The sequence below is a fragment of the Microcaecilia unicolor genome, chromosome 3 (genome assembly GCF_901765095.1).
Source record: "Microcaecilia unicolor chromosome 3, aMicUni1.1, whole genome shotgun sequence".
NCBI lineage: Eukaryota > Metazoa > Chordata > Amphibia > Gymnophiona > Siphonopidae > Microcaecilia > Microcaecilia unicolor.
Window position 1 is genome coordinate 321872751 of NC_044033.1, and position 27003 is coordinate 321899753.

The following is a 27003-nucleotide window of genomic DNA, read 5'->3' on the forward strand; positions in this document are numbered from 1 at the left end:
TCACTAACCAGTTACAAAGATGGATAACTTTATCTACTTAGATTACCGGGTGCTGGTCTGAGTATTGGCCACTGCCCTATTAACTTCTGTGTGACCACTCTTACCTGTATATTGAATTGTGACCTGGTATTGACTCTCTGGGGTTAATTCAGCTTGTGGTTATATGCAGCTAAAACCCGCTGAGTGCCTCAAGCTAAAACTCTACCCTATAATGATGTAACAGTTTTCCAGTTGTGGGTGTCCAGCAGAATCTGATTTCTGATCTACAGAAATTAGGTGGAAAACAGTCTGTCAAAAAACCCCAAAACAAAACCCCTCCTGATGACAGATATTTAACACAGAACTGTTTGTAGCTGTTGGGAAAGGAGTTGCTCATCACATTATGAAATAGCTGGGTATTTCTTGAATAAGTTTCTGATGAGGATCAGTACAGCAGTACCCTTATTCTTTTTTTTTTGGTTCTGTACATAATTCTGGGCACTTAATGACTCTGTGGTAACTTAAAAAAAAACAAAAAACAAACTTATAATGCTTTCTTTTTCTTATAATAGGCTCCTACAGTGTCAAACCTGACATTTTAATCCGGTTTGAGCAAGATGGATTCAGGACTCAGGGATGTAAGGAAAGAGGAAATCTGACCACCACAGGCACATGTGAGGAACTGCCTGAAGCATGTGATGAAGCTTGGATTAAAGCTAGTAATGAGGTGATTCAAACTTTTTCTACAGGGAATATGCCTCCTCTGAACCAGGGATAGTGAGAATGAAGTGTTATAATCACAGCCTCTGACATCTAACCTTTGTTGTGTAGATAATGTGTTTGTTCTATTTTTTTATATATATAATTTTTTACCTTTCTCTTTTCATTGTCAGTTCATTTTCTTTTCTCCCCCACCATTATCCCATGTCGTTCTTTCTCTTCCCTTTCTCTTCTTTAGTTGCTACTATCACTCATCCTTTATCAAGTTTTGTCATTTTCTCTGTGTCTCTCACTATTTCTGACCTCTCTCTATCCACTTTGCAATCTGTTTCCTGCTGAATATTTATTCTTTTCCACTCAATATCCTCTTTAACATATTGCGCTACCACCCCCCCCCCCCCCCCATTTTAATCCACCCTATCATGGTGATGTAATTTATACCTGATATCACAGTGTTCCATTTGGTTGTCTTCCTTCCACAGATTCCACCCCCCCCCCCCCCCCCCCCAAAAAAAAAAAGAAAAACTCTGTCCCTGAAATGGCGCAGTGTGAGTCAGAACTACTGCCGGATCGCCATGTGCCGTTTCCCCCGTAGCCTACCGAGGCCTAGTAAAAAGGCCCCTAAGTGCAGTATACTCTCTCTCTCCCATCTTATTTTTCAAGCTTCTAGGATTTGAATACAGACATTTCAAAGTGTGTTTTTTGTCTTATTTACAGCATGCTTACTAGTTGACAGGGATAGTTAGCAGTCTTTACTCTCCATCTGCTCTTAAAACGTCCGACCTACTCCTCCCTTTGTTGCAACTTCCCGATCAGGATGCCCTTACTTCCCTGTTCTGACAGTATCTTTTAAAGATACCTAACCCCAATTCATCTGCTCCTGAGTGACTGTCGACTTTCTCCCAAGTTGTAGTTTAAAAGTTGTATCTCCTTTTAAACATTTCTGCCAGCAGCCTGATTCTGCCCTAGTTAAGGTTCAACACATCTTTTTGAAACATGCTTCCCCTTCCCCAGAATGTTGTCCAGTTCCTAACAAATCTAAATCCTTTTTCCCTGTATCATTGTCTCACCCAAACATTGAAATTCTGGAGCTCTGGAAATCTCTTGGCTCCTGCATGTGAAACAGGGAGTATTTCTGAGACTGTTACTATGGTTCTTTTAGTTTTCAGTTGTCTAAGAACCTAAATTTGGCTTCCAGGATTTCCCTCCTACACTCTCCTATGTTTTTGGTATCCATTTTTTTTTATAAGTGAACTATTACATATGTTCATTGTAAACCATCTAGAAGTATGTTGTTAAGTGAGTGTATATTTAATAAAATGAAATGAAAAAATAAACGTTTGATGTAAGGTGTTCTGTTTGCTGTTCTAGGCTTTGGTCATATTCAAGGATGTTGCTGCTTATTTCTTGGAAGTGGACTGGGACATTCTGGGAGAAAGGCAGAAGGAGTTGTACAAGAAGGTCATCAAGGAGATTCATGACATCCTCATGTCACGAGGTAAATATGTTTCTCTATCATCTACCACAGAAGCACATTATGGAATCAATGGTGTAAAAATCACAGGAACTAGATACCATGGGCACCTGAAATTTAGAACCTGGCTTCTTATGCCATCCCATATTCAATAGGAGCCTGTGAAATATATTACTGATTCAGGATCTGCAAAAGACGCTGCTCTCTGTTGTAAGATAAAATCATCCCTTAAACTAGAGGCTTCACACAACACCAGCTGGAGTCTCTCTCCCATTCCTATACAAAATAGCTTGGTACAGAAGACCTCTCAGATTTCATCTGACACTTATGCATAAGGTCATGACGTATCAGCTGCACACTAGTCAATTATATTGTACAACATATAACCTCTCGAAATGATAACCAGGGGACTGGCACCTGCAATGTCTCTGCCTAGGAGGGCTATGAAGAGAATTTTCTGTGCCATAAACCCTCTATGATTTAATCTTAATCAAATGGCAGGCCACTGGTGCTACCTCTCTTCAAGCTTTTTCAGATAAATACACATACCCCAAGATATCTGTACATACACATATACACACACCTTCATGCACATATCATATACATGAAGCAGATGGAACCTCCTGTGGGATTTTGCAAGTACAACTGAAATGTAATTTTCCTACTTCTTATTGACAGGTTATTCAATTGTTAATCCTGATGTTATATTCAAGATTAAAAAGGAAGATGAGAAATATTTCAGTCATCAATCTGAGTGGGAGGGAAAAGAAAATCTAAATGACTCTACCAACGGTAAGTAAATGTTTTGGATTTAATGGGCTTAGCATTTTTAGATCACAGGAGATAGGTCATTAACATCAAACATTTGGACACTTAAAATTGGTTTCCTAATTTAGTATTATCAGATACTTGGTGAATCCTTGTAAATGTGTTTTCTCTCACAGGCATTCCAGTTGTAACGTCTGTGTTCTCACTGAACATTAAACAAGAGGAAGATCTCCCCTTCATGGATCATCCTGAGCCAGAGATGTCTGAACAGACTCACCCTTCTGTAGCAAGTAAGTGAGGTGATTAAAATATGCAGATGAGAGGAAACTATTAAAAGTTGTCAAAACACTTGTGGTTTGTGAAAAAATTGCAGGAAGACCTTAGGAAACTAGAAGACTAGGCATCCAAATTACAGATGAAATTTATTATAGACAAATGCAAAGTGATGCATATTGGGAAGAATCTGAATCATACTTATCTGATGCTAGGATCCACTTTAGGAGTCAGCACTCAAGAATAAAACCTTGGTGTCATTCTAGACAATACACACTGAAATCTTCTGTTCAGTGTGCTTGGGCAGCCAAAAAAGCAAATAGGATGCTAGTAATTATTAGGAGAGGGATGCAAAATAAGACCAAAAGTATTATAATGTCTCTGTATTGCTCCATGGTGCGACCTCACCTTGAGTATTATGTTCAATTCTAGTCTCCGTATCTCAAAAAAGATATAGCGGAGTTAGAAAAGGTTCAAAGAAGAGCAACCAAATTGGTAGAGGGGATGGAACTGCTAAAGAGGTTGGTTTAGGGGGAAAGATAAGAAGCTCAGTCTTGGTGATGTTTAGTTTCAGATGGCGGTGAGACATCCAGGCAGCAATGTCAGAAAGGCGGGCTGATACTTTGGCCTGAAATTTCTGGTGTGGAAAGGCAGATCTGGGAGTCATCAGCATAAAGGTGATAACTGAAAACCATAGGATGAGATCAGAGTAACAAGGGAAGAAGTATAGATGGAGAAAGAAGAGGTTCCAGGACAGATCCCTCAGGTACACCAACTGATAGTGGGATAGATGTGGAGGAGGATCCATCAGAGTATACACTAAAAGTATGATGGGAGAGAAGAAGAAAACCAGGAAAGAACAGAGCCCTGAAATCCAAGTGAGGACAGCGTATCAAGGAGTAGGCGGTGATCAACAGTGTCAAAGGCATCAGATAATTCTAGGAGGATGATTATAGAATAGAGACCTTTGGATCTGGCCAGGAACAGGTCATTGGAGACTTTAGCAAGGTCTATTTCAGTTGAATGTAGAGGGCAAAAGCCAGATTGAAGTGGATCAAGAATAGCTTGAGATGAAAGAAAGATAACGGCGGTGAACATCATGTTTCAGTATCTTGAATAGGAAAGGGAGGAGGGAGATAGGATGATAGCTGGAAGGACAGGTTGAGTCCAATGAAGGTTTTTTGAGGAATGGTGTGCCTGTGGCATGTTTTGAAGGCATCAGGAACAGTTGCAGTGGAAATTGAAAGATTTAGGATATGACAGATAAAAGGGATGACAGTAGGAGAGAAGAGTGCTAAGTAGATGGGTGGGAATAGGATCAGAGGAACGGATAGTTAGTTTCTAGGAGGAAAGAAAATGTGCAGTTTCCTCCTCACTGATGTCAGAAAAGGAGGCAGAGGTTGAAGGGGGATTGAGAATGGACTAAAGGAAGAAGAGTTGGAGGTGACTTGGTTGACAATTCAATGTTAATCTTGTGAACCTTATCATGAAAATATTCAGCCAGAGTCTGGGGAGAAAGTGAAGGCACTTTGAGGAGAGAGTTCAGTGTGGCAAAGAGACGTTGAGGATTTGAGCCAAGAGAATTTGTCAAGTGGATGTAATAGTCCTGTTTGGCAAGTGAAAGAGAAGACTGGAAGGAGGTTAGCAAGAATCTGAAATGTATGAATTCAGTATGTGCACGGGATTTCAACCAAAGGCATTCGGCAGAGCAGGCACAGGAACGTAGGCAGCGGATTCTAGAGATCAGCCACGGCTGGGGTTTGGTACGCCTTTCAGAGTGCGGAAAGGAAGGAGTGAAAGTATCCAGAGCAGAGGAGAGAATAGTATTATAGGAAGAGACAGCCTCATTGACAGACTTGGATAACATAGTGTTTGAGAAGAGATTTGAAACACTGGAGGACAGAGTAGAAGAGTCAATAGCCTGAAGATTATAAATGTATTGGTTGAGATTGGACAGGACTTGGGGGGGGGGGGGGAGTTTAAGTGTGAAAGTTATCAGATGATGGTCAGAGAGGGGAAGAGCTGAGATGCAGAAACTGGAGTCTGAGCAGTTGGTGAAGAAGATAAGATCAAGACAGTGGCCATTCTGATGAGTGGGGGTAGTGGAGCACAGTTGAAGATTGAAATAGGATGTTACAGCGAGAAACTGAGAAGCATAAGAGTCAGGGGGATCATTAGCAGGAATTTTAAAATCCCCAAGAATGAAGGAAGGAGATGAAGGTTCAAAAAAGAAGGAAAGCCAGGCATCAAAGTCAGTGAGAAACGAAGAAAGGGACTTATTAGGGGGTCGATAAATGACTGCTACTTGGAGAGGCAGAGAAGTGAATAGACGGAGTGGACTTCGAAGGAAGAAAAGCAGTGAGACTGAAGTGGAGGATGAGGTTGAAATCTACAGGAGGGTGAAAGAAGTAGCCCAACACCACCTCTGTGGCCAACCGGGCGAGGAGTATGGGAGAAAAAGTAACCTCCATGACACCGGGCCACGGCTAAAGCATAGTCTTCGGGGCAAATCCAAGTCTCAGGGCAAGCAGATGGAGAGTACGAGAGATAAAGAGGTCGTGGATGTGGGAAAGTTTGTTGCAGACAGAGCAGGCATTCCACAGAGCACATGAGAAAAGCAGGGAAGAAGGGGGGAAGAGACGAACAGAAATTAGATTGGAGACATCACAATTTGACCTGCACGAATAGCATGAGGACCAGGATTGGGATTGATATCCCCAGTGGACAGAAGGAGAAGGAGCAAGAGAGTACAGAGAACAGTAGGAGAGACATGATGACAGCGACAAAGTCGAGATGTGCTCATATAGAATAGAGATGGTTGGATGGAAGGAATGAAATGTTGAAGGTCGAGAGCTGAGAGAAAGGGAGACGGCAGATGGTGAGATGATGAAAGCAGAAGGTGGGCAATGTGTTCCTGCTGTATACAGTGGTTTGAAATGGAGAAGGAGATTGGGAAGGGACAGTACCAAGAAGAGAAAGTGTACAGGATCCATAAGTAGTAACTGGGAGAAAATACAAAGTGTATAGAGAAAATGATGATGCATGGCACCTGGAGCAAAGGTCCTGGGAGGATCCTTGTGGACCTGGGAGTCACCCCGGAAAAGGCTGTGAGGATATACAGATGGGCTGCAAGTCCTCCACAGCACCTGGAAGGCAGCTGGTGGGAGCGCTGGGCACCTAGAGCGAAGGCCCTGGGAGGATTGGGATGGACCTGGGAGTCACCTCGGAGAAGGCTGTGAGGATATGCAGATGGGCTGAAAGTCCTCCACAGCATCTTTATTTGTCCTGATTAGATTGTAAGCTTTTTCGAACAGGGACTGTCTCTTCATGTTCAAGTGTACAGCACTGCGTACATCTAGTAGCAGTATAGAAATGATAAGTAATAGTAGTAGTGTTCTCAATTAGTAGTAGTTCATCTACTAACTGGTCTGTTGCTACATGTAGGCCAACACAAATTCTGTTCATGGCTCTCATAGTGACAAACTTCCTTTGTTCCATCATCCCCCTATTCACGGAGTTGAGGAGCTCACATAGATACACATCGTCAGGAGTTATACTCCTTTCTAGCAGGGCTAAGGTGTCCTTGTATGCTTCACTACTACCAGTCGCATAGGTAAGAAGTCTGTTCCCGGCCTGGCCTTTTACCTCCGCAGGATCAGTAAGCATAGGGGCCTCTCCAGGCTTCTGAGTAGAGGTGAACATGGCTAGCAGGGCCTCTCCAGTATTCCGAGGAGAAGGGAGCATGGTTAATACCAGGAGCCACACTATCCTCTTGAACAGATGTACCACACCCTTCCTGGACTCAGCACACTGTCAGCAAGGAAACATCTGTCTCTACCTTAACTATGTGAAACTGACACTTTACTAATCATGGGACAACTTACAAATGAGCCCCCTTACTGCTATAACTTAGTATTCTTGATGCATACTAGTGCCAATTAATGTGACAGTAATCACTACAATTAATTACTCTTCTAGGGCACAGCTTTTAACATTGGCATGGTATGTCTTATAGTTCTACATTGAATTAGACACTCGTGCTCATGAATGCAAAACAGGGCTGTCTTTAAATTTAAAAAGCATGGTTTTACTTAAAAACAGGCTGCCTCCTGACATAGAAAACAAAACTCTATATTCGAGGACCTCTAGTCTGGGAATTCTGACAAAGCAGAATTGTTGACAAAGCATGTATTCAGTGAAACATAAACAAAGACAACATAGCCCAAGAAGAGTTCCAAACTTCCAGTAGCTGTGCGAACACAGCCTGAACTATAAAAGTAAAGTTAACTGAAACCTCGAATCCTAAGAAATTAATACCAGGGTGCAGGTTAGTTATTATCCTATCTAGATATCAATCTAATCACATCTAGATCTTGGTGGAACATACAGTTTGTAGGTGCACTACAGATAACACATTTTGGGGTGTCATTGGGGTACCTGACAGTATAAATTCTAAGAGAAATGGATCTATAACAAGCCCAACATTAGTGAGTTAAATGTCAGAATCAAATGTGATCCCCTTATCCTTAGATCCAATCTTCTACACCCAAGTAATAGAAAGTATTAACTCCACAACAAAGTATTATAAAAATAGTGCAAATATTTTATTTCATTGATTGATTGGGATTTAATAATCACCTTTATGAAGATTTTCACCCAAGGTGATGTACAGCTGGTACAGTTTAACATAACACAATTTTGTTAACAGCAAGCAATAGTAAAATGACCAAACATACTATCTTAGATTATAATAAGCTCCTTCAGTAGGGAAAAGTGTTACTATGACTAAGCTATGCATTTCAACCCTGTTCTGGCTTAGCGTGAATATTGTAAAAACAGAAATTGGGAAAATTCAACCAGAAACCAAGCACACTCCTTACATTCAGCTTTGGCAGGGCAGTAGACATTCAACAAAACCAAGGGCGGTCAACTGCACAGGAGTAATTTTTCAAAACCTAAATAGACTACTCCAAGGTGCACCTACCAATACTAACTAATTGCAGAAAGACAAGCCAGGAGACAGAATCACTTCAGCCTCAATAACTCAAAAAGATACACAAAGCAGACCTCAGAAATAACACAAAAACAGAGAATCTTCCCTTAAAGGCCAATTTCAAAGAGCTATGCAAGATCAGTAGTTAATAAAACTGAAACTATCACAGATTGGATTAAGTCAGACAATCTGGACCTCCTATTCATCACAGAAACCTGGATCCGAGACCCAAAAGACCCCATCATACTCGAACTATGCCCCCCCTGGCTATAAAATCTTACTCTGGACCAGGAAGGAGAGAAGAGGCAGAGGAATAGCGCATATATACAAATCAAACTTTTCTGCAGAACCCTTATCTGAAACCATTGTACCCCAGCTTGAAATTGCATCAATCAAACTTTCCAGCTCCTTGTTATATGACCACCTAATCGTCATCCTATTCTACAGACCTCCCTCTAACTGGAACGACAACCAATCCACCCTCATGGATTTCAAATCAAACACTTGCATCAATAACTGTAATGTACTACTGATTGGGGACCTAAACCTACACCTAGAGGACCCTAACAATACCCACACTCAAGAATTCAAAGAACTCCTTCATCTCTGCGATCTTGACCTCCCTCCCATACAACCTACCCACAACAAAGGTCACTCACTAGACATCATCTCTTACAAATTCTCCACAAACCAGAACATCCACATTTCTGATATTAACTGGTCTGCCACCCCCTGGTCAGACCATTACAAAGCAACACTATCCCTATTATGGCAGAAAAAAGGTCAGCCTATTAAACAAGACCCAATAACAATAACCACTAGAGGACGGATCGACAAGGAAAGGTTTTGGCAACAAATATATAACAACAATTGGTCTACACAACCTAACTCAAATCACTTCCTCACTGAATGGGACAACAGATGGAAAACTATACTAGATGAAATAGCCCCATTACGTACAAAAACCTTACACAGACACAACCTCACACCATGGTTCAATGACATACTAAAAACCCTAAAATCACAAACCAGGAAACTAGAAAAGGCATGGAACAAATCTAGAGATACACGCACCTACAATGCATGGAAACAGTCACACAAGAAATACAAAAATGCCATCAAACAAGCAAAAAGATCCTACTACACACAAACAATTCTAACCAGCGGTACAGACATAAAAAAACAATACCAACTCATAAAGAATCTTATTAATACCAACCCAGTCACATCATCCTCCACAAACTGCCCATCGGCTAACCAGCTGGCAAATTATTTCAATAACAAAATCACCAATCTTTGCAGCACAATTCCACAAGACTGTACTAACATTGATTCCTTTCTCGATGAATTGGACCCCTATGGAGATGAAATTCCTGCCGACGGTTCATGGACAAACTTCACCCTCCTTACCACGAAAGAAGTCTCTGTGGCACTCACCAAACTTTCCAAATCTCACTGCCATCTTGACCCATGCCCCAACTACTTAATGAAAAATGCCCCAGAACGCTTTATCATAGATCTTACTTCCCACCTAAACCTTCTACTACAGCAAGGTTCATTCCCCACTGAACATGGAAAGATACTGCTTACACCAATAGCAAAAAATCCTAAGAAACCAGCGAGCAATGTCACCAACTACCGCCCCATCGCCTCCATTCCTGTACTAATTAAATTGATGGAAAACAAGGTGACTTCTCAAATCAACGACTACATACAAAAATTCTCCATTCTACATGAGTCACAATCGGGCTTCCGTCCAGCCCACAGCACAGAAACTGTCCTACTCACCCTAATATCCAAATTCAGACAAGAAATTGCATTTGGAAACAGCATCCTCCTTCTACAATTCGACTTGTCCAGTGCATTTGACATGGTAGATCACAACATACTAACCAAACTATTGGCCAAACTTGGAATTGGCGGTAACATTATTAACTGGATAAAAGGATTCATCACCTCAAGATCTATCAAATTAAATCACCCACTGATAACTCATCCCCCTGGTCACCTATCTGCGGAGTACCTCAAGGATCTCCTCTATCACCGATACTCTTCAATCTGATGATGATCCCACTAGCCAAAGCCCTATTCAGACATGGTCTAAACCCTTTCATTTATGCTGATGACATTACTATATTCCAGTGGCATACCAAGGGGGGGGGGGCGGTGGGGGCGGTCCACCCCGGGTGCACGCCGCTGGGGGGTGCTGCGGCGTGCGCCTGCTCCTCCGAGTTCGCTAAACTTCGTTTGTTCGCTGCAGCTCCCTCTGCCCCGGAACAGGTTACTTCCGGGTGCCATCCAGGCCAGGAACGCCACTGCTATATTCATTCCCTTTAAATCAATCCTAACAGAAATCTCTGATAGATTATCCATGGGCATGAACATCTTAACCTCCTGAGCCAACGCCTTTAGGATGAAATTAAACAAAGAAAAAACACAGTGCCTAATCCTTTCATCTCAGCACTCTGCAATCCCCCCATCTAATCTCACCATCTCCGGCACTACAATCCCCATTTCTGAAAATCCTTGGAGTGACACTAGACAGCCACCTCTCCCTTGACAATCACGCCACATCCACCACAAAGAAAATGTTCACAATGATGTGGATATTGAAACACGTAAAACCATATCTACCCCAGAAAACATTCCAGAATTTAGTGCAATCCACGGTACTTACCCATGCTGATTACTGCAACAGTATTTTCCTAGGCTGCAAAGCATATATCCTAAAAAAACTTCAGACCACCCAAAATACAGCAGCAAGACTCATCTTTAGCAGATCACGTTTTAAGAGTGCAACTTTTCTCCGTGCAAGACTGCACTGGCTCCCAATCAAAGAACGTATCAATTTCAAAGCCCAGACTTTAATCCACAAGATAATACATGGAGAATCTCCGAACTATATGATAAATTTGGTCGACCTTCCAGCAAGAAACATGTCTGTATCCTCATGAAAGTACCTCAACCTGCACTACCCCAGCTGTAAAAGTCTCAAATACAAAACTTATTATGGATCCAATTTCTCCTTCCTGGGCAGCCGTCTATGAAACGCTCTCCCTAGACCTATCCGAGCAATCCATGACCACCTACCATTCAGAAAAGCACTAAAAACCCATCTATTCAAACAAGCCTACCCAAAAGACCCAGATTAATCTCATGAACCCATCTACCTTACATAAACTGAAGAGAAAACGACATTGACCCAGACTCTATCTCCCACCTTACCCTCCCCTCTCTATCACCTGTCTCTACCTACCTATCCATCCTATTACTACCCATCCATCCTTTTATTATGTTTATACTTAATTTCCTACTTTACATAACAAAATTCTGTGTTACCTATTACTATGTAAGCCGCATTGAGCCTGCTTTTAGTGGGAAACTGCGGGATACAAATATAATAAATAAATAAATAAATTTCAACCCAAAAAGATACATAAAGCAGATCTCAGGAACAACACATAAAACAGCATTTGACAAAATACCTCATGAAAGACTCCAGAGGAAATTGGAGAGTCATGGGTTAGCACAGTGGTTCCCAAACCTGGTCCTGGAGGCACCCCAGTGAGTCAGGTTTTCAGGATATCCACAATATTAAACCATCTCTGACCTCATGTGCAACTTTCTTTAAATCAGTCACCTTACTTTTTAACTGTTCTTACTCTCTTACCTATCGATATGTTCCATCTTTGCTTTACCCTTCACTATCAATTAAAATGTTCTATTACATATTATGTTGATAATGTAAGTAGTATACTATGCCATACTTTTTATTGTTATTTGAATATTTTTACTGCTGTAATTGCCTATTGCTTATGTTTTATCTATTCTTCCTGAATTCCTTCAAACAGGCGGTAAATAAATCCTAATAAATAAATAAAAGTTTGCCTTTTTGCAGATGACACAAAGATAGCCAGTAGAGTGGATAACCCAGAAGAAGTAGAAACTATGAGACAAGATCTCCAAAAATTAGAAGAATGGTCAAAAGGTGTGGCAGTTAAAATTTAATCAATCTAATACAAACTGGGGTACCTATTAAAGTCCAGTTTCCCAAAAAAAAAAAAAAACCAACAAATTTTTCAAAATTACTAGGAAACCTAATTAAAAAAAAAAAAAATCAACTTTATTTCTTCTCGTATTTTCATTAAATATACCCCCCCTAAAAAAAAATACTACTGTTAAGTTCCAAATGACAAATATTTCCCTGCTAGTTCACTGGTTGCTCAGTGGATTAAAAATATCACATAACCTATTCCAACCGTTTTTTAATAGTTCTTAATCCTTTTTAAAGCATTATTTCTACTGTCTGCTGTTGTCTTATTGGTTGTTTTTCTCATGTGTAGACAAATGTCCAATGTGGGTCACTCATCCAAAGATACTAAAAACATGAACTTTTCTGCTTAAGTCCAACTCGCAGTGACTCTGCTGTTATTCTTATAAATGACCTGAACTTTTAAATTCTCCTCCAGTAATCAAATGTCTTATTGCTGTTAGGTTCTGGGTATTCACTCAAAAACAATCCAATTTGCAATCCAGTGTTAAATGCTTGGCAATGTGAGAGCAAACAATCCTGAATTCCTATACCGTTCCCGACATGGAACCATTTTTTGTATTCCAAAGTCAATCCGTAATTTGTGCTGTTTTTCTATCATTGCACATTTTCTAGTACATCAGTAGTTTGCTTGTCATTAGTTAGAAATCAAGAGTGAGGATTTACCTCAAAGATTTCTTCTGAGACTTCTGCATAAGGTCATGACATATCAGCTGCACACGAGTCAACTATAGTGTACAACATATAACCTCTCCAAATGATAGCCAGAAGATTGGCACCTGCAATGCTTCCACCTAGGAGGACTATGAAGAGAAATCTCTGTACCAGGAAAACTCTATGATATAATCTAACCAAGTGTCAGGCCACTGCTGCCTCTTCTCTCCAAGCTTTGTCAGACAAATACACACACCCCAAGATATCTGTATATACACATATACACACACCTCCATGCACACATCACACACGGCTCCATCAGAGTTGGAACCTCTCCAGTAATTTTCCTACATTTTATTGGCAGGTTATTTAATTGTTAATCCAGATGTTGTATTCAAGATTAAAAATGAAGATGAGAAATTGTTTACTCAACAATCTGATTGGGAGGGAAAAGAAAATCCAAATGACTCCAACAGTAAATAAATGTTTTGGATTTAATGGTCTTTGCATTTTTAGATCACAGGAGATGGTGTAAAACATCAAACATTTGGACACTTAGGACCTGAATGGCTGCCTGAGTCTGTAGCTTCGACGCGCCCCTGCCTTCTTTAAGCAATATCAGCAACCATCCACCCCTGATTTGAAAAACTTTTAATTGGGGCGATGTTTTTGACTTGAGTGAGGGCTTTTCTGGTCGTATGGAAGCTATGTCAACAGCTCGGAAGGAGAGCGAGCGCCAACTGGTAAGGCAAGCAGACAAGGCCCCATGGCGCCACATGTTGTCGTTGGCTCGCACCTCACACTCGGACTCCGCTATGTCCCTTATCGAGGCAGGTAAAGCTTCTTCTAAACGGGGCCTTTCAAAAGACATAATTAAATGCTTAACAGAGATTCGGGAGGAGATCAAATCCTCCAAAGAGGAAATTCTAGAGTGCATGATGTCCTGAGTGTTGATCTGCGAGAGTTGGGCGGGCAAGTGGAGGACTTGGAGGCATGTGCAGAGGAGCATGATGAGCAGGTGAGTGGGGCTGAATCATGATTATTTAAGCTTTTTGAGTATTATGAAGATCTGCAATACAGAGTGGACGACTTAGAAAAACGAGGCCGCAGGAATAACCTCCATTTTCGTTGGGTTCCTGAAGATGTTACGATTGTTAAGATGCTCTGTGGAAAGTTGCTCGGGATGAAGGACATAGCTATTGAAAGGGTGCACACAGCCCTAGGAAAGAGAGTTGATAACCGACCTCGGGACATTGTTGTCTGTTTTACTGCCTTTTCCACTAAACAAGTGCTGCAGCGGGCCCGCCAGGTTCCACACATTGACTATAATGAGGCTCAAATTAAGGTATACCAAGATTTATCTCAGCTTACGCTGTCCCAACGACGTGCGATGAAACCTGCACTGGACATGTTAATAAAACATAAGATCCCTTACCGCTGAGCTTTTCCTTTTGCCCTCTGCTTTACAGTGGGGGGGGAGGGGGGGGGGAAATTGCACCAGATTCGATTCCTCTCTGAGGTTTGGAAGATTCTGTATGCCGAGGACTTGACGACTACTGAGACTCCACCCATAGACCTAGCCACCACAACTCGGGCTAAACTCCAAAAATGGAAACGTGTTCCCAGCAAATCCAAGACTGCCCCGGCAGACTCCTGAATGGATTGCTCAGTCTGTTTGCAGTCATATTCAAGATGCTCTGTGGGACTTGGTGTTATGGTTTTAATTAAGGTTATATATGATGTGTTCATGATGTGTACATCAGTTGGCTTGTTGTTGAGATAGGGTTGTATGAGGGGGTTTGGTATGATTGGGGGTCTTGGGGCTGAGTGGTTTTTGTGTGTGTGTGTGTGTGTGTGTTAGAATTGGTTAGTATTCGGGTGGTTGGGGTGTTTGTGTGGAGGTGGGACGCGTAGGGAGGGGCGGCTTGGGTGGTGTTTTGGGTGTGGTGGGGTTCTTTCTCCTGTTTTCCTAGTTAGGGGACTTTGTCTGTCCCTGTCTAGTGGTGGGTGATGTGTGTGGGGTTGCTCTGGAGGGTGGTGGGAGGTGGGTTAGGCAATCTTCATCGGGGTCTAGTGCCTTATTGTTACCTTTGTTTCATGTTGATATAGGTTGGTACTATCTCACTTAGCTATTATTCCGTACTCTTGTTTGTGTGGTGTTGTGTGGAAACAGGGGGGGGCGTGGGGGGTTGTCGTTTTTTTTTTCTCTCTCCCTCTCCTTCCAACTTTTTCGAGGCTACTTTGTTTTCAAGTTGTATCACAGTTAATAAGCTTCAGTGTTGAACTCTAAATGAGTGTGGATCTAAAGTTTTTGACATATAATGTCAAGGGTCTGAACTCTCCTCAAAAGCTTCAAAAGTTCTTTAAGGAATTGCTGTTCCATAAACCTCAAATTGCATTTCTACAGGAGACTCATTTAAAGAGGGAACATGAAAAATATTTGTTTCATCTTCATTACTCATATGTCAATTGCGCTTCTGCTGCTGACGCATCGAGGAAGTGGGGTGTTGCAATCTTGCTTCATTCTTTTTTGCAGGTTCAGGTGTTGAAAACTAAGCATGACCCTGCTGGTAGATTTTTGCTTCTACATGTATTATTGAATAATTTAGCTTCTACCTTGGTCGCTGTTTATGCGTCCAACGATTCTCAGGGGGAACTTTTTGTCAGGCTTGGCAGGGTGGTTCATTCTGATCCCTATGGTAAACTGGTGTTAGGAGGCGACTTTAATACATCTTTTGACCCAGCGTTGGATAGTTCTGGTGCAGTGTCGGGAATTGATGTTAAAAATTCTAAAGCGTTGGTTGGTCTGGCTTGGATTATTCTTTCTATTTCCATGCTCATGACTCATACTCCTGTATTGACCATTTGTTATTTGAAATCTCATTGATTCGGGGGAGTTGTCTCTCAGGTATTGGCTCCATTACCATTTCAGACCATGCTCCGACCTGGGTTCAGCTTTCATCCTTTTGTGAAGAAGATAAGGACAGTAGGTGGACTTTGAACACCTCTTTGCTGAAGGAGGATAAGATTTTAGCTAACTATAGAATACTCTTGAGGGAATATCTTGATACTAATTTGAATTCGGGTCCCTCTGTGGGGATTGTTTGGGATGCTTTAAAGGCTGTAACAAGGGGGTTCTTTTTAAAATAGGCTAGCACTCGGGCTCGGGCCAGGCGAAAGGAAGTTGCTGACTGCATCTCACAATTGACCCACTTGGAGGATCTCCATAAGTCCTCTCATTCGATCTCTACTCTAAGGCAGATCCAAGCTCTCCGGTTAAAATTAGACAATATTTACTCAGACCAATTGCAATTTATCCGGGGTCAACAACAACAGTTTCAGTATTTTCATCATAATAAGCCGGAGCATTTATTGGCCCTTAAGTTGAGGCAGCAAAGATTTGATCGTACTATTCTTTGCATTGGAGATGGTAAGAATAAAGTGCTGACTAGGTCTTCTTCGATTCGTCAGCGTTTCCAATTTTTTTACCAGTCCTTATACTCGGCTGACTCTATGATTCACCTGGACGCTATTGAAGCTTTTTTTTTTTTTTTTTTAATTTATAGAAGTCTTTATTGAACATTGGTAATCAAACACAACCAAAGACCATCATTGCATAATACAAATAGGTTATACAATCTCACCACCTGACCAGGTCATTTTAGTCAATGTAACAGACAAACCAGCAAACAAAGTAACAATGTCATATTAGAAGCTCTGTATACTTCAAACTTTTATTAACATTTTCTTTTCAGTACTAAAATCCGTAAACCCCCACCCCCTTCCTTCCAGATACCCACCCCCCCCCCCATAACCATACTATTTATTCTTTCAGTGCCTAGTCCTGACACTAGATACAAACTCTTTAGAAAAGTTGTCCCAAATGGATTGCCATCTATTCATCTGTGTTTCCGTTCAGCCAGCAACCTCTCCATCTCACAGATATATCTCAGCTTAGCAATCCACTTAGTTAGTGAAGGAACCCCTGCCTGCTTCCAGTGGGCTGCTATAACCACCCTCGCAGCCCCCACTGCCTGCTGTACCATTATTTGTTGAGGCGGTTTTAATCCTGGCGGCTTAGCAGTGAACAAAAATAACCCAAAAGACCAAGGGATCTCACAACCCACCCACTTCTGCAGCCTTCCATGAACTGATTTCCAAAATGCACGAATTTTTACACAGCTCCACCACACGTGTCCCATGGTTCCCCTCTGACCGCATCCTCTCCAACACAACCCCGAGGTGCTAGGGAATATTCGTTGGATACGGTCCGGTGTGAGGTACCACCTAAACAGTACCTTCACTGCGTTTTCTTTGAGTGGCACGTGCGTAGACACTCCTGCCGCCGCTCGCTCTATTCTCTCCCACTCGGTCCCCCCCAGGGTCACTCCCAGCTCCTTTTCCCATTTCATCCTATGCAGGGTATAACCAGGAGCCTGTGCTATAATATTTCGATACAGGTATCCAATCAGGCCCCGTGAAACTACACCTTTACTACATATCTCCTCCAAATTCAACCGCTCTCTCTGTAGTACTTGCCTAACAGCCTTTGTGTTGAGGAAATGGTGGACCTGACGATATGCAAAACTATCCCCCTCCACAACAGAGTATCTCTGCTGCAAGGTCGTGAACGGTAGCATGGAATCATTTTCAATTAATTGACCCCAAGTTCTCAATCCCTCACTGTACCACCTAGTAAAAGGCCCCATGATACTCCCAGGCAGAAACAGAGGGTTAAATGCTATGGGTGCCATCTGGGTCAATACACAATGTCCCCCAGGAAATAGACTGTCCCAATAATGGAAAGTGACACATATGGACGGACACACTTCCTGTCCCAGAGCCCGAAAGGCCCCAGGCAACCACATGAGCGCCCCCAGCGGCCTGGACCCCAATGAGTGCTGCTCCAAAGATATCCATTGTCTGTCAGGGTATTCATGAAACCATTCGATAGCGGCCTTCCCCTGAGCAGCCCTGTAGTACCAATTGAGATTTGGAACCCCCAGCCCTCCCTTTTTCCTACTTTGGTAAAGAAGCTGACGCGCCAAGCGTGGTCGCTTGCCTGCCCAGACGAATCGCACTATAGAGTCTTGTAAAGAGGCAAGAAATCGTCTGGGCATTAGCACAGGCAGCGCTTGAAATAAATATAACAGCCTGGGCAGCACATTCATTTTAACTACGGCTATCCTACCAAACCAGGAAAACTCTTGTGCCCCCCATCTTTCCAGGTCTGCCTTTATGGTATTACCCAACCCCTTGTAGTTAGCCACAAATAACTCAGAGAGGTCCGAGGTTATATTTACCCCTAAATATTTAATCTTCTTAGTAGCCCATCTAAAGGAAAACGTTGCTTTCAGGGAATCCACTTCCTCCGCCAAGAGTGTAACATTAAGGGCCTCGGACTTTGTCATGTTGACTTTAAACCCCGACACAGCAGCATATTCTTCTATAAGACGCATAAGAATAGGGAAAGTAGTCAACGGACGAGAAACGTAAAGCAGGATGTCATCTGCAAAAAGGGCCAACTTGTGCAAGGTATCAGCTATTCGAACCCCTGAGATGCCCGGTTCCAGCCTCATCTTTGAAGCAAATGGCTCCATGACTAGGGCAAACAAGAGCGGTGACAAGGGGCATCCCTGCCTAGTCCCCCTATGTAACATAAACAACTCTGAGTTACTCCCATTGACTCGTATACATGCCTTAGGAGCATCGTAAAATGCCTGGATCCACCTCCTAAACTGATGTCCAAACCCCATTACCTCCAACACTTTATACATGAATGGCCAGTGGACTCTGTCAAAAGCCTTCTCAGCGTCCAAGCTAAGAAGGCACAAAGGCTTCCGACTTCTTTTTGCCAAAAACATAAGGTCTAATGTATGCCGAATATTATCCATAGCTTTACGATGAGCCACGAATCCCACCTGGTCTGGGTGAATGAGCGTCGGCAGCACGGGCGCAAGTCTATTCGCCAGCACCTTTGCCAGTATTTTGACATCTGCATTCAACACCGAGATGGGCCTATAAGAGCCACACTCGGCTAGGTCTTTCTCTGGTTTAGGCAGCACCGCGATCCAGGCCTCCATCATAGATGGGGGTAAATTCTCCCCACCTCCCACTTGGTTGAAGAGGTCAGCAAGTAATGGCGCCAAATCAGGGGCAAACTTTTTATAAAATTCGTTAGGGAGTCCATCCAACCCTGGAGATTTGCCAGATGGCAAACCTTTAATAGCCTCTTGCACCTCAATTGGAGTGACTGGCTCATCTAACAGTTCCCGATGCCCTTGAGCGAGGGAGGAAAGCTCACCATCTGCCAAATATGAGTCAATAGATTCCAAAGAGGGGGCAATCTCCTGAGCATATAATTCTTTATAATATTCCATAAAGCGTTTACGGATCTGCACTGATGTTGATAACATTGTGCCTCTATCATCACGCACTTGCTTTATCGTACGATCCACCTTTTGTCTACGTAGCTTTATAGCAAGAAGACGGCCTGCCTTATTAGAGAATTCATAGGCTCCCACCCTGCGCCTATCCTGCACCCAGCCAAGTTGTTCCGAATATATAGAGTCCAGCATCGTCCGCTCTTCTCGCAGCTGTTGTAAAACCTGAGGGGACCTCTGCGCCTTATGCTGCCCCTCCAGCTGTTGTATACGCTCCAGACAGCGTGCTATTTGTAACCTACGCACTTTAGAACGCTTACTGGCGATTTTTAAAAAATAACCCCTTGATACCGCCTTCATGGCGTCCCATACTACGGCTTGCGAGGGCACAGAGTCTATATTAAGCTCCAAGTACTCCTTCAACATTTCTCGATAGCCTACCCCCACCTTTGGCTCCTGCAATAGGCTAGTGTTCAAGGCCCATCTCCTATCTTTGCTTTCGGCCCGTATACTTGGCAAGGATACCCACACTGGAGCGTGATCGGAAATAGTTGCACTACCCAACCCCGCGGTCGGCCCCCTTTCTACCAACGCAACATCCACAAATATATAGTCTATACGCGAATATGAATCATGAACACCCGAATGAAATGTATAGTCCCTCTCCTCCCTATGTGTCAGTCTCCATATGTCCAAGGTTCCCAAGGAATGTACCAAAGATTCAAGAGCTAATGTCTCTTTTTTCCCCCCTTCAGATTTGGCATTTCCAGAACGATCCAAGATGGGATTCATAATTGCATTAAAGTCACCCCCAAGTATTAGAGAACCCTTTACAAACCCTGCCAATGAGTTCTTTACCTTAGCAAAAAACTCTACCTGCCCACTGTTGGGAGCATACACAGAAGCTATCGTCAAGTCCACCTGCTGAATTTGAACATGCATAAAGATAAAACGCCCTCCCGGGTCTTTCTTAACTTGCAATACCTGCGCCCCCACTGATGAGTGTATCATGATCGCCACTCCACATGTTTTTGAAGCTGCCATGGAAGCACAATAGACCCCAGGGTAACCCGAGCAGGACAGAAGCCTTTCATACTTGCGGTTGAGGTGTGTCTCTTGCAAGAGAACCACGTGCGGCTGGAGCTGCTGCAACTCTTTATATAGCTTTTGCCGCTTTTGAGGCATATTTAGGCCCTTCACATTATATGATAATACTTTTAAATCCATACTCATCATCTATTGTGGCTAGTACTTGTATCCTGAGTATGTTGCATTAATTCACCAGTCCCGGCAACTATGTTTCCCGTAACCAGCATCGGACCTACCCCTTGCACCCTATATCTTCTGTCCCGCTCCCACCTCTGATCTCTCTTCCTTATCCCCTCCCTCCGCCCCCCCTCTAATAGAGAACCCCTTGAAACCCTCCCCCCTCCCTGCCCTCCACCCTCCACTTCCTCCCCCCCTGTCATCAGCCCACCAGTCAGTGTCAGCTGTCACTGAATGGGATTACAGAGAAAGCAAGCTACAGACCCGAAAAGCCACCCTTCACCCCTCCCCCGCAACATTCCCACACCCCAACTTTAATATACATTTAGCAAATTCTATCAATTCACCCACCATCCATCCATCATATCAAATTATGTTACCATCTGAGCATAAACCAGCGTCCAAACTGAAGAGCATGTCCCAAAGCATTCGAACTGAGTTTTACAGCAGAATCGTGCTAAACACCTCAGTCACGTTACTTAGGAGCCTTCTGCCCAACTCTCTTCCATTTCTGTAGTTTTGCTTTCGTGGACGATGCCATCTCCGTTGGTGGGGTCGCCACGCTAGTCAGACCCGCTTCATGAAGGCTCTTCCATGCTTCCGCTACCCGGCGAAACCGGAGCTGTTTACCTTTTAGTTCAAAGCATACCGCAAAAGGGAAACTCCAGCGGTATGCAACCTTCTCCTTCTGCAGAATCTCCAGGACTGGCTTCATTGCCCTTCTCTGGGCCAAAGTATATAACGATAAGTCCTGGAAGACAGTTACTCGCGAATCTTTGTATTCCAATGTGTTGTTTTGGCGAGCCCGTTGCCAGATTCGGTCCTTGAAGGTGTATGACGCGAAGCGCACCACTATATCTCGCGGCCGATTTCCCACTGCTTTACCCAGAGAGCGGTGCGCTCGCTCGATCATCATTTCGGCAGAAGCACAGGTCTCACCCAGAATTTGTTCGCACAAGGTGCGTATGACAACCGGGACGTCCTCTCCGCCGCTGCTCTCCGGTACCCCACGAAATCTCAGGTTTTGTCGACGACCCCGATTTTCGAGGTCGTCCATTTTATATTGTAAATCCTCGGCTTGCTCCGTTAACTGAGAAATGCGCGTTTCCATCGCCGCACTTGTTTCAGCCTGCTCCTCCGTTCGTTCCTCCAGGGCCTCCACGCGGCCACCCAGCTCCCGTAAGTCAATGCTGATGGCGTCCACATGTTCCAAGATCTCCTGACGGGAAGCCTTAATTTCTTCCCGTATCGCTTCTAGGCATCTCGTTAAATCTTTAGAGTTAGATTTCTTTTTTTGTGTTAAGCTTCGTTGATCCACTTGAGAGGACGCTGTATCTGAATCGGACGATCCTCGTGGCTCCGGGGACGCATGGCGGGACAGGCCCTTCGCCAACTGCCGAGTGGAATGCCTCTCCCCCTCTCGGTGTTGCTGCCCCGATAATTTACTCATCGTGGTCAGCAAAGCTCACTCTCTTCTCTCAATCGAGGAAACGGCAGTATTAGAGTGGATGGGCACGGATGGTGGCTCAATGGTGCGGGAAAGTGCAGGAGCTAGATGTTCAGGCAGCCATCTAGCCTCGTGACGTCACTTCCCGCTATTGAAGCTTTTTTATCATCCCAAGACCGACCTTCCTTGACAGATGAGCAGCGATACTTGTTGGATGGTCTCGTCCAAGTGGATGAGGTTGTCAAAGTCATTAAGGACCTGCTCACCGGGAAGGCCCCGGGTCTGGATGGCTTACTGAATGATTTTTATAGGACTTGTAGGGGGGAGCTTGCCCCTCTGTTGGTAGAGATTCTTAATGGGGTTCGGGATGGGGAGGCGTTGCCTCCCTCTATGACGGAAGCTTGGATAACAGTGATTCCAAAGCCAGGCAAGGATAAGGGGAAGATGGCGCAAAGTTGGCAAAGTGGGAAAAGGTTCTCTGAGGATGAAAGATCTGCTATTTTACAGGCTCCTACTCTTTCCCAACTGGGGTCTATTTTCAGCTAATTATCCTCCCCTCTTGCGGGAGCTATACAAAGATTTGGAGGGTTGGGGTTCCATTGAGCTGCCTTGGTCTGGACGGATTGCTGTTCTGAAAATGAATGTGTTGCCGCGTTTGATGTATCTCTTTCAGGTTCTCCCTCTCCGTTTGTCTCGTTCCTTTCTCTCAGGTCTCCAAGACCGCCTTGTTCGCTTTATTTGGTCCAATAAACGTCCACGTCTCTCTAGAATGTTGCTTTATCGGGATCAGAAAAAAGGTGGTCTGGCGGTTCTGAATGTATATTGGTATTATAAAGCTGCTCAGGCCCGGGCTGGGATTGAATGATTTCATGCTATTCCCCAGAAGCGGTGGATAGGGTTGGAGTAGGACTCTGCAGGATCTTGTCCTTTGCGTTCTTTAATGTGGCTTCCTCGGAAATATCGTGTATTGGGTAAGGATGTTTGTTAAAAAACATAAACCTAAGGAGTATAAGGCAAACAGTTACCTTAGCCTTGAGAGATTATTACACTGTTTATTAGGCTCTAGTGTACTTTGAACTTTGTATTGTTTTACATTTGCGTTGTATTTGCTGATATTGGTTGTTGTAACTTATCTGCCTTTGTTATATCTCTCAAATTTGAATAAAGACTTCTACAAATTTAAAAAACAAAACATTTGGACACTTAAATCAATTTCCTGTTTTAGTATTATCAGATACTTGGTGAATCCTTGTAAATGTGTTCTCTCATCGCAGGTCTTCCAGTTATAATGACTGTGTTTTCGACAAGTGTTAAACAAGAGGAAGATCTCCCCTTCAGGGATCTTCCTGAATCAGAGATGTCTGAGAAGAGTTATCCTTCTGTAAGAAGTAAGTATAAAAATCCTCCTGCACATCTTTACTGAAGTCAGCTGGGACCATTCAGGAATTCAGCGCTAGTGGGATAAAAGGCTGTCATCTCCTCTTCTCCTCCCACTGTCGATTTCCCTACATTAGACAAATAATTTAATCTGTAAAGATGGAGGAGGCACGGATAGAGGTGAGTATCCCAGGGGTGAGACCAGGTCTGCAAAACCCTTCAACCTAGAGTGTCTTGGGGTTAAGAAATCTGTACTGTTGAAAGGGCTGCTGGAGGTGGAGGGCTGTACTGTTGTGGAGGAACATGATTGACTGGCATGGTGCAGTTTGACTTAGTCATGGACATTTTGTATTGCTGATAGATTAATGCAAATCACAGTACATAATGCAGTTTATCGTAATGATAGAAAAACTCTAACCACTATAGGAGAATACAAACTCTATGGAAAATATACCAACCTAACAAGAGGAGTTTTAAATGAAGATAGTTTGGAGGTGTCCCTTTAAATCGGTGGAAAAAAATTCTTTCACCCCATATATAATATATATCTAACAAACGGAACCTCAAACCTCCTAACAAGGACCAATACCAAAGTATTACCAATCCCTTGTGTAAACAGGAGTAGGTTAATATCATAGGTTCCTATTTAAGGAAGAAAAAGAGAAAAAAACCCCAACGCAAAAACTCATGCTACATGAGAAAACCGTATGGGATAAAAAACTCTCTTTCCCTCTTAAAAATATATATAAATTATAAATTAAACGGACACCAAAAAACCAAACTACCCAAAACTGACCCCAGCCAGAAAAAAGACTATCTAAAGAAGCCCCCCTGGGAGGAAAAAGACCCTTTCCATCCCTTATCTCCCCCCCCTCCCCACTCCTTTCCCCCAAACTCACAGAATGTCCTTCCAACTGGAGAAGGCTTCCCTACATTTCTTGATAAGATTTCCATTTATTATGTTTTAAGGCAGTCAGTCTATATCATTTGCATATAATACACAGTGTCTTTTTAACCATCTCTGTAGTTTGCATGTCCTGTGTATGCCAACGTTAAGCAATCAGCAGTTAGGCTGCTGTAAAAGGCAACAGCATTAATGTATCCATAGCTCCCGTTATCCCTTCCAGTCTCCCACTTAGTAGGGCATTTTCCATAGTACACAGTATGAGTCTCGAGTAACTGTTGTTCATATGCAAATACCTCCTGGACCTTAAGACAGTTGTTCCCAAACCTGGTCCTGTAGGCACCCCAGCCAGTCAAGTTTTCAGGATACCCATAATGAATATTCATGAGAGAGATTTGCATGTACTGCCTCCACAGCATGCAAATCTATCTCATGAATATTCATTGTGGATATACTGAAAACCTGACTGGTTGGTGTGCCTCCAGCAGAGCCTCGCTGTCAGTATTGCAGCACGCGACTCTGTACCTGCAGGCAGATAGCTTTATTTTGTTTTCTTTTTAGAGCTCAGAAGCACTGCAATATGGAGTCAGTTTGAACCGGGGTGGTGGGGGTTGGGAATACGGACTGCAGCAGCCAGAACCCCGTGGGACCGACTAAGAAGGTTAGATTGAGAACAGGCCAGGGGACAGCATGTTTTGTGGAAAGCAGTGGTATATTGTAAGGCTTCCCAGTGCAGATTTAACAGTTAAGATGAAAAACCCATCAGGAAACAGGATATCCTTACTGAAATTTGGCCATCTGTATTGTATTGAAGTTAGAACAGAGTAGAAAAATGAGCACACAAAATACAGAGTTTATAATTGCTGTTTCTACAAGCTACAATAATTTTTGAAGCTGTTTTAGTGATATTCAATTTTTATTTCATGATAAATGGTGAAAGAAAGGATAGTTAACTTTCTAGAAGCCAACGGGTTACAGGACCCAAGGCAACATGGCTTTACCAAAGGAAAATCCTGCCAAACAAATCTTACTGACTTCTTTGACTGGGTGACCTAAGAACTGGATGAAGGACATGCGGTCGATGTAATCTACTTGGACTTCAGCAAAACCTTTGATACGGTCCCCCACAGAAGACTCATGAATAAGCTGAAAGGGTTGAACTTAGGACCAAAAGTGGTGAACTGGATAAGAAACTGGTTGATCGACAGGTGGCAGAGGGTGGTGGTAAATGGAATCCGCTTGGAGGAAAGGAAGGTGAGCAGTGGAGTTCCTCAGGGGTCTATTCTGTTTAATATATTTGTGGGAGATATTGCTGAAGGGTTGGAAGGAAAGGTGTGCCTTTTTGCGGATGACACAAAAATAGCCAATAGAGTGGATACCCTGGAGGGAGTAGAAATGATGAGAAGGGATCTCCAAACCTTAGAAGAATGGTCGAGGGTCTGGCAGCTAAAATTTAATATGAAATCTTTAGAAACCACTGTTTTAGTTTCTATATTCTTTTTTTTCTGCTTTTTTGTTATGCTGTGACTGGTCTATATATATAATTCTCACCACCAACGTTCTATGAACCTGCCTGCCTGTGTCCATAACTTTCTTTGCTGGGCTCCGAAGCCCCAGCTGACGTCACTGGACCCATTATGCTGTAATTCACGGCGTGGACGAATGACGTGATCAAGTTGGAATCTGTTTGTGTGCGTGCATCTGACGTTGGACGTACGAACACAAACTGATTCAAACTTGATCACGTCATTCGTCCAAGCTGCGCAACCGAGAAGAGGACTTCAGCTTGCGGGGGTTGGGGTCCCCCGCCAGCACAGGTACACAACGACGACGGCGGGGGAGGATTGGCGGTGTGAAGAGGGGCTCGAGAGGGTCACGGCACGGGGGTCCAGGGGTCAGGAACTCCTGAGGGGGGTCTGGAAATCAGAGGGAAGGGGGTTCTGGAAATCGGAGGGAGGAAGGCAGGGAGGTGGGTCTGCAAATCGGAGGGAGGGAGGTGGGGTCTGGAACTCGGAGAGCGGGAGGGAGGGCTCTGGAACTTGGATGGAGGGAGGGTGGTCTGGAACTGGGGGGGACGGGGTCTGGAACTCGGAGGGGGGGGTCTGGAACTGGGGGGGGGGGGGGCGATGTTTTTCGATGGTTCGCCGTGAGAGAGATAGGCAGTACACCTATTAGTGGTCACATCAAATGAGAGCATGGCTCCAGTTCTATAAGATTAAGTTCTCCTGATGATGCAATAAGAGCGAAACACAAGTTGTGTTGAGAACATAAGAGATGATAGAATGAAGACACTCAAAATGAACTGTTGATTAAGAGTAGAGTTAAAGTTCCATCCACTTACACCTTTGACACGAGCACGGATTTTCATTGACAAAGCTGAGGCTCTACTGAGGAGCACCCAACGGTTTCCTGTCAAAAATATCCAGCCCCAAGCTAAGTACTACTTTTGCGATCATTTATATGCTTACTGATTGTATAATCATGCTGTTTAGCAACACCAGATAGTAAGCTCTGAATTAGGAGGTAGGGAGGGCTGAGGTGCAATGATGTTGGGTTTCTCATGTTGCGTCCCAGTAGTCCAGCCTTAGCATGTGTTTTACTGAGCACCCACATATCATAAGTTGAATGCTATCACCTTTATGTACACACAAGTCACAGCATAATAAAAAAACAGAAAAAAAGAATATACAGTGGTGGAAATAAGTATTTGATCC

At 43.4% G+C, this 27003-nt stretch overlaps 2 protein-coding genes across 2 annotated transcripts in view; both read left to right on the top strand.

Annotated features, from left to right (window-relative positions):
• Positions 1-27003, top strand: part of LOC115466832 (gastrula zinc finger protein XlCGF26.1-like) — a 230390-nt gene that overhangs the window by 114029 nt on the left and 89358 nt on the right. The window lies entirely within an intron of this gene.
• The window catches only part of LOC115466830 (zinc finger protein 665-like), a 54487-nt gene that overhangs the window by 11446 nt on the left and 16038 nt on the right, over positions 1-27003 (top strand). The window contains 5 exon segments of the mRNA XM_030198376.1: positions 552-706; positions 2071-2197; positions 2852-2965; positions 3118-3231; positions 13277-13387. Coding sequence (XP_030054236.1) covers positions 552-706; positions 2071-2197; positions 2852-2965; positions 3118-3231; positions 13277-13387 — 621 coding nt within the window.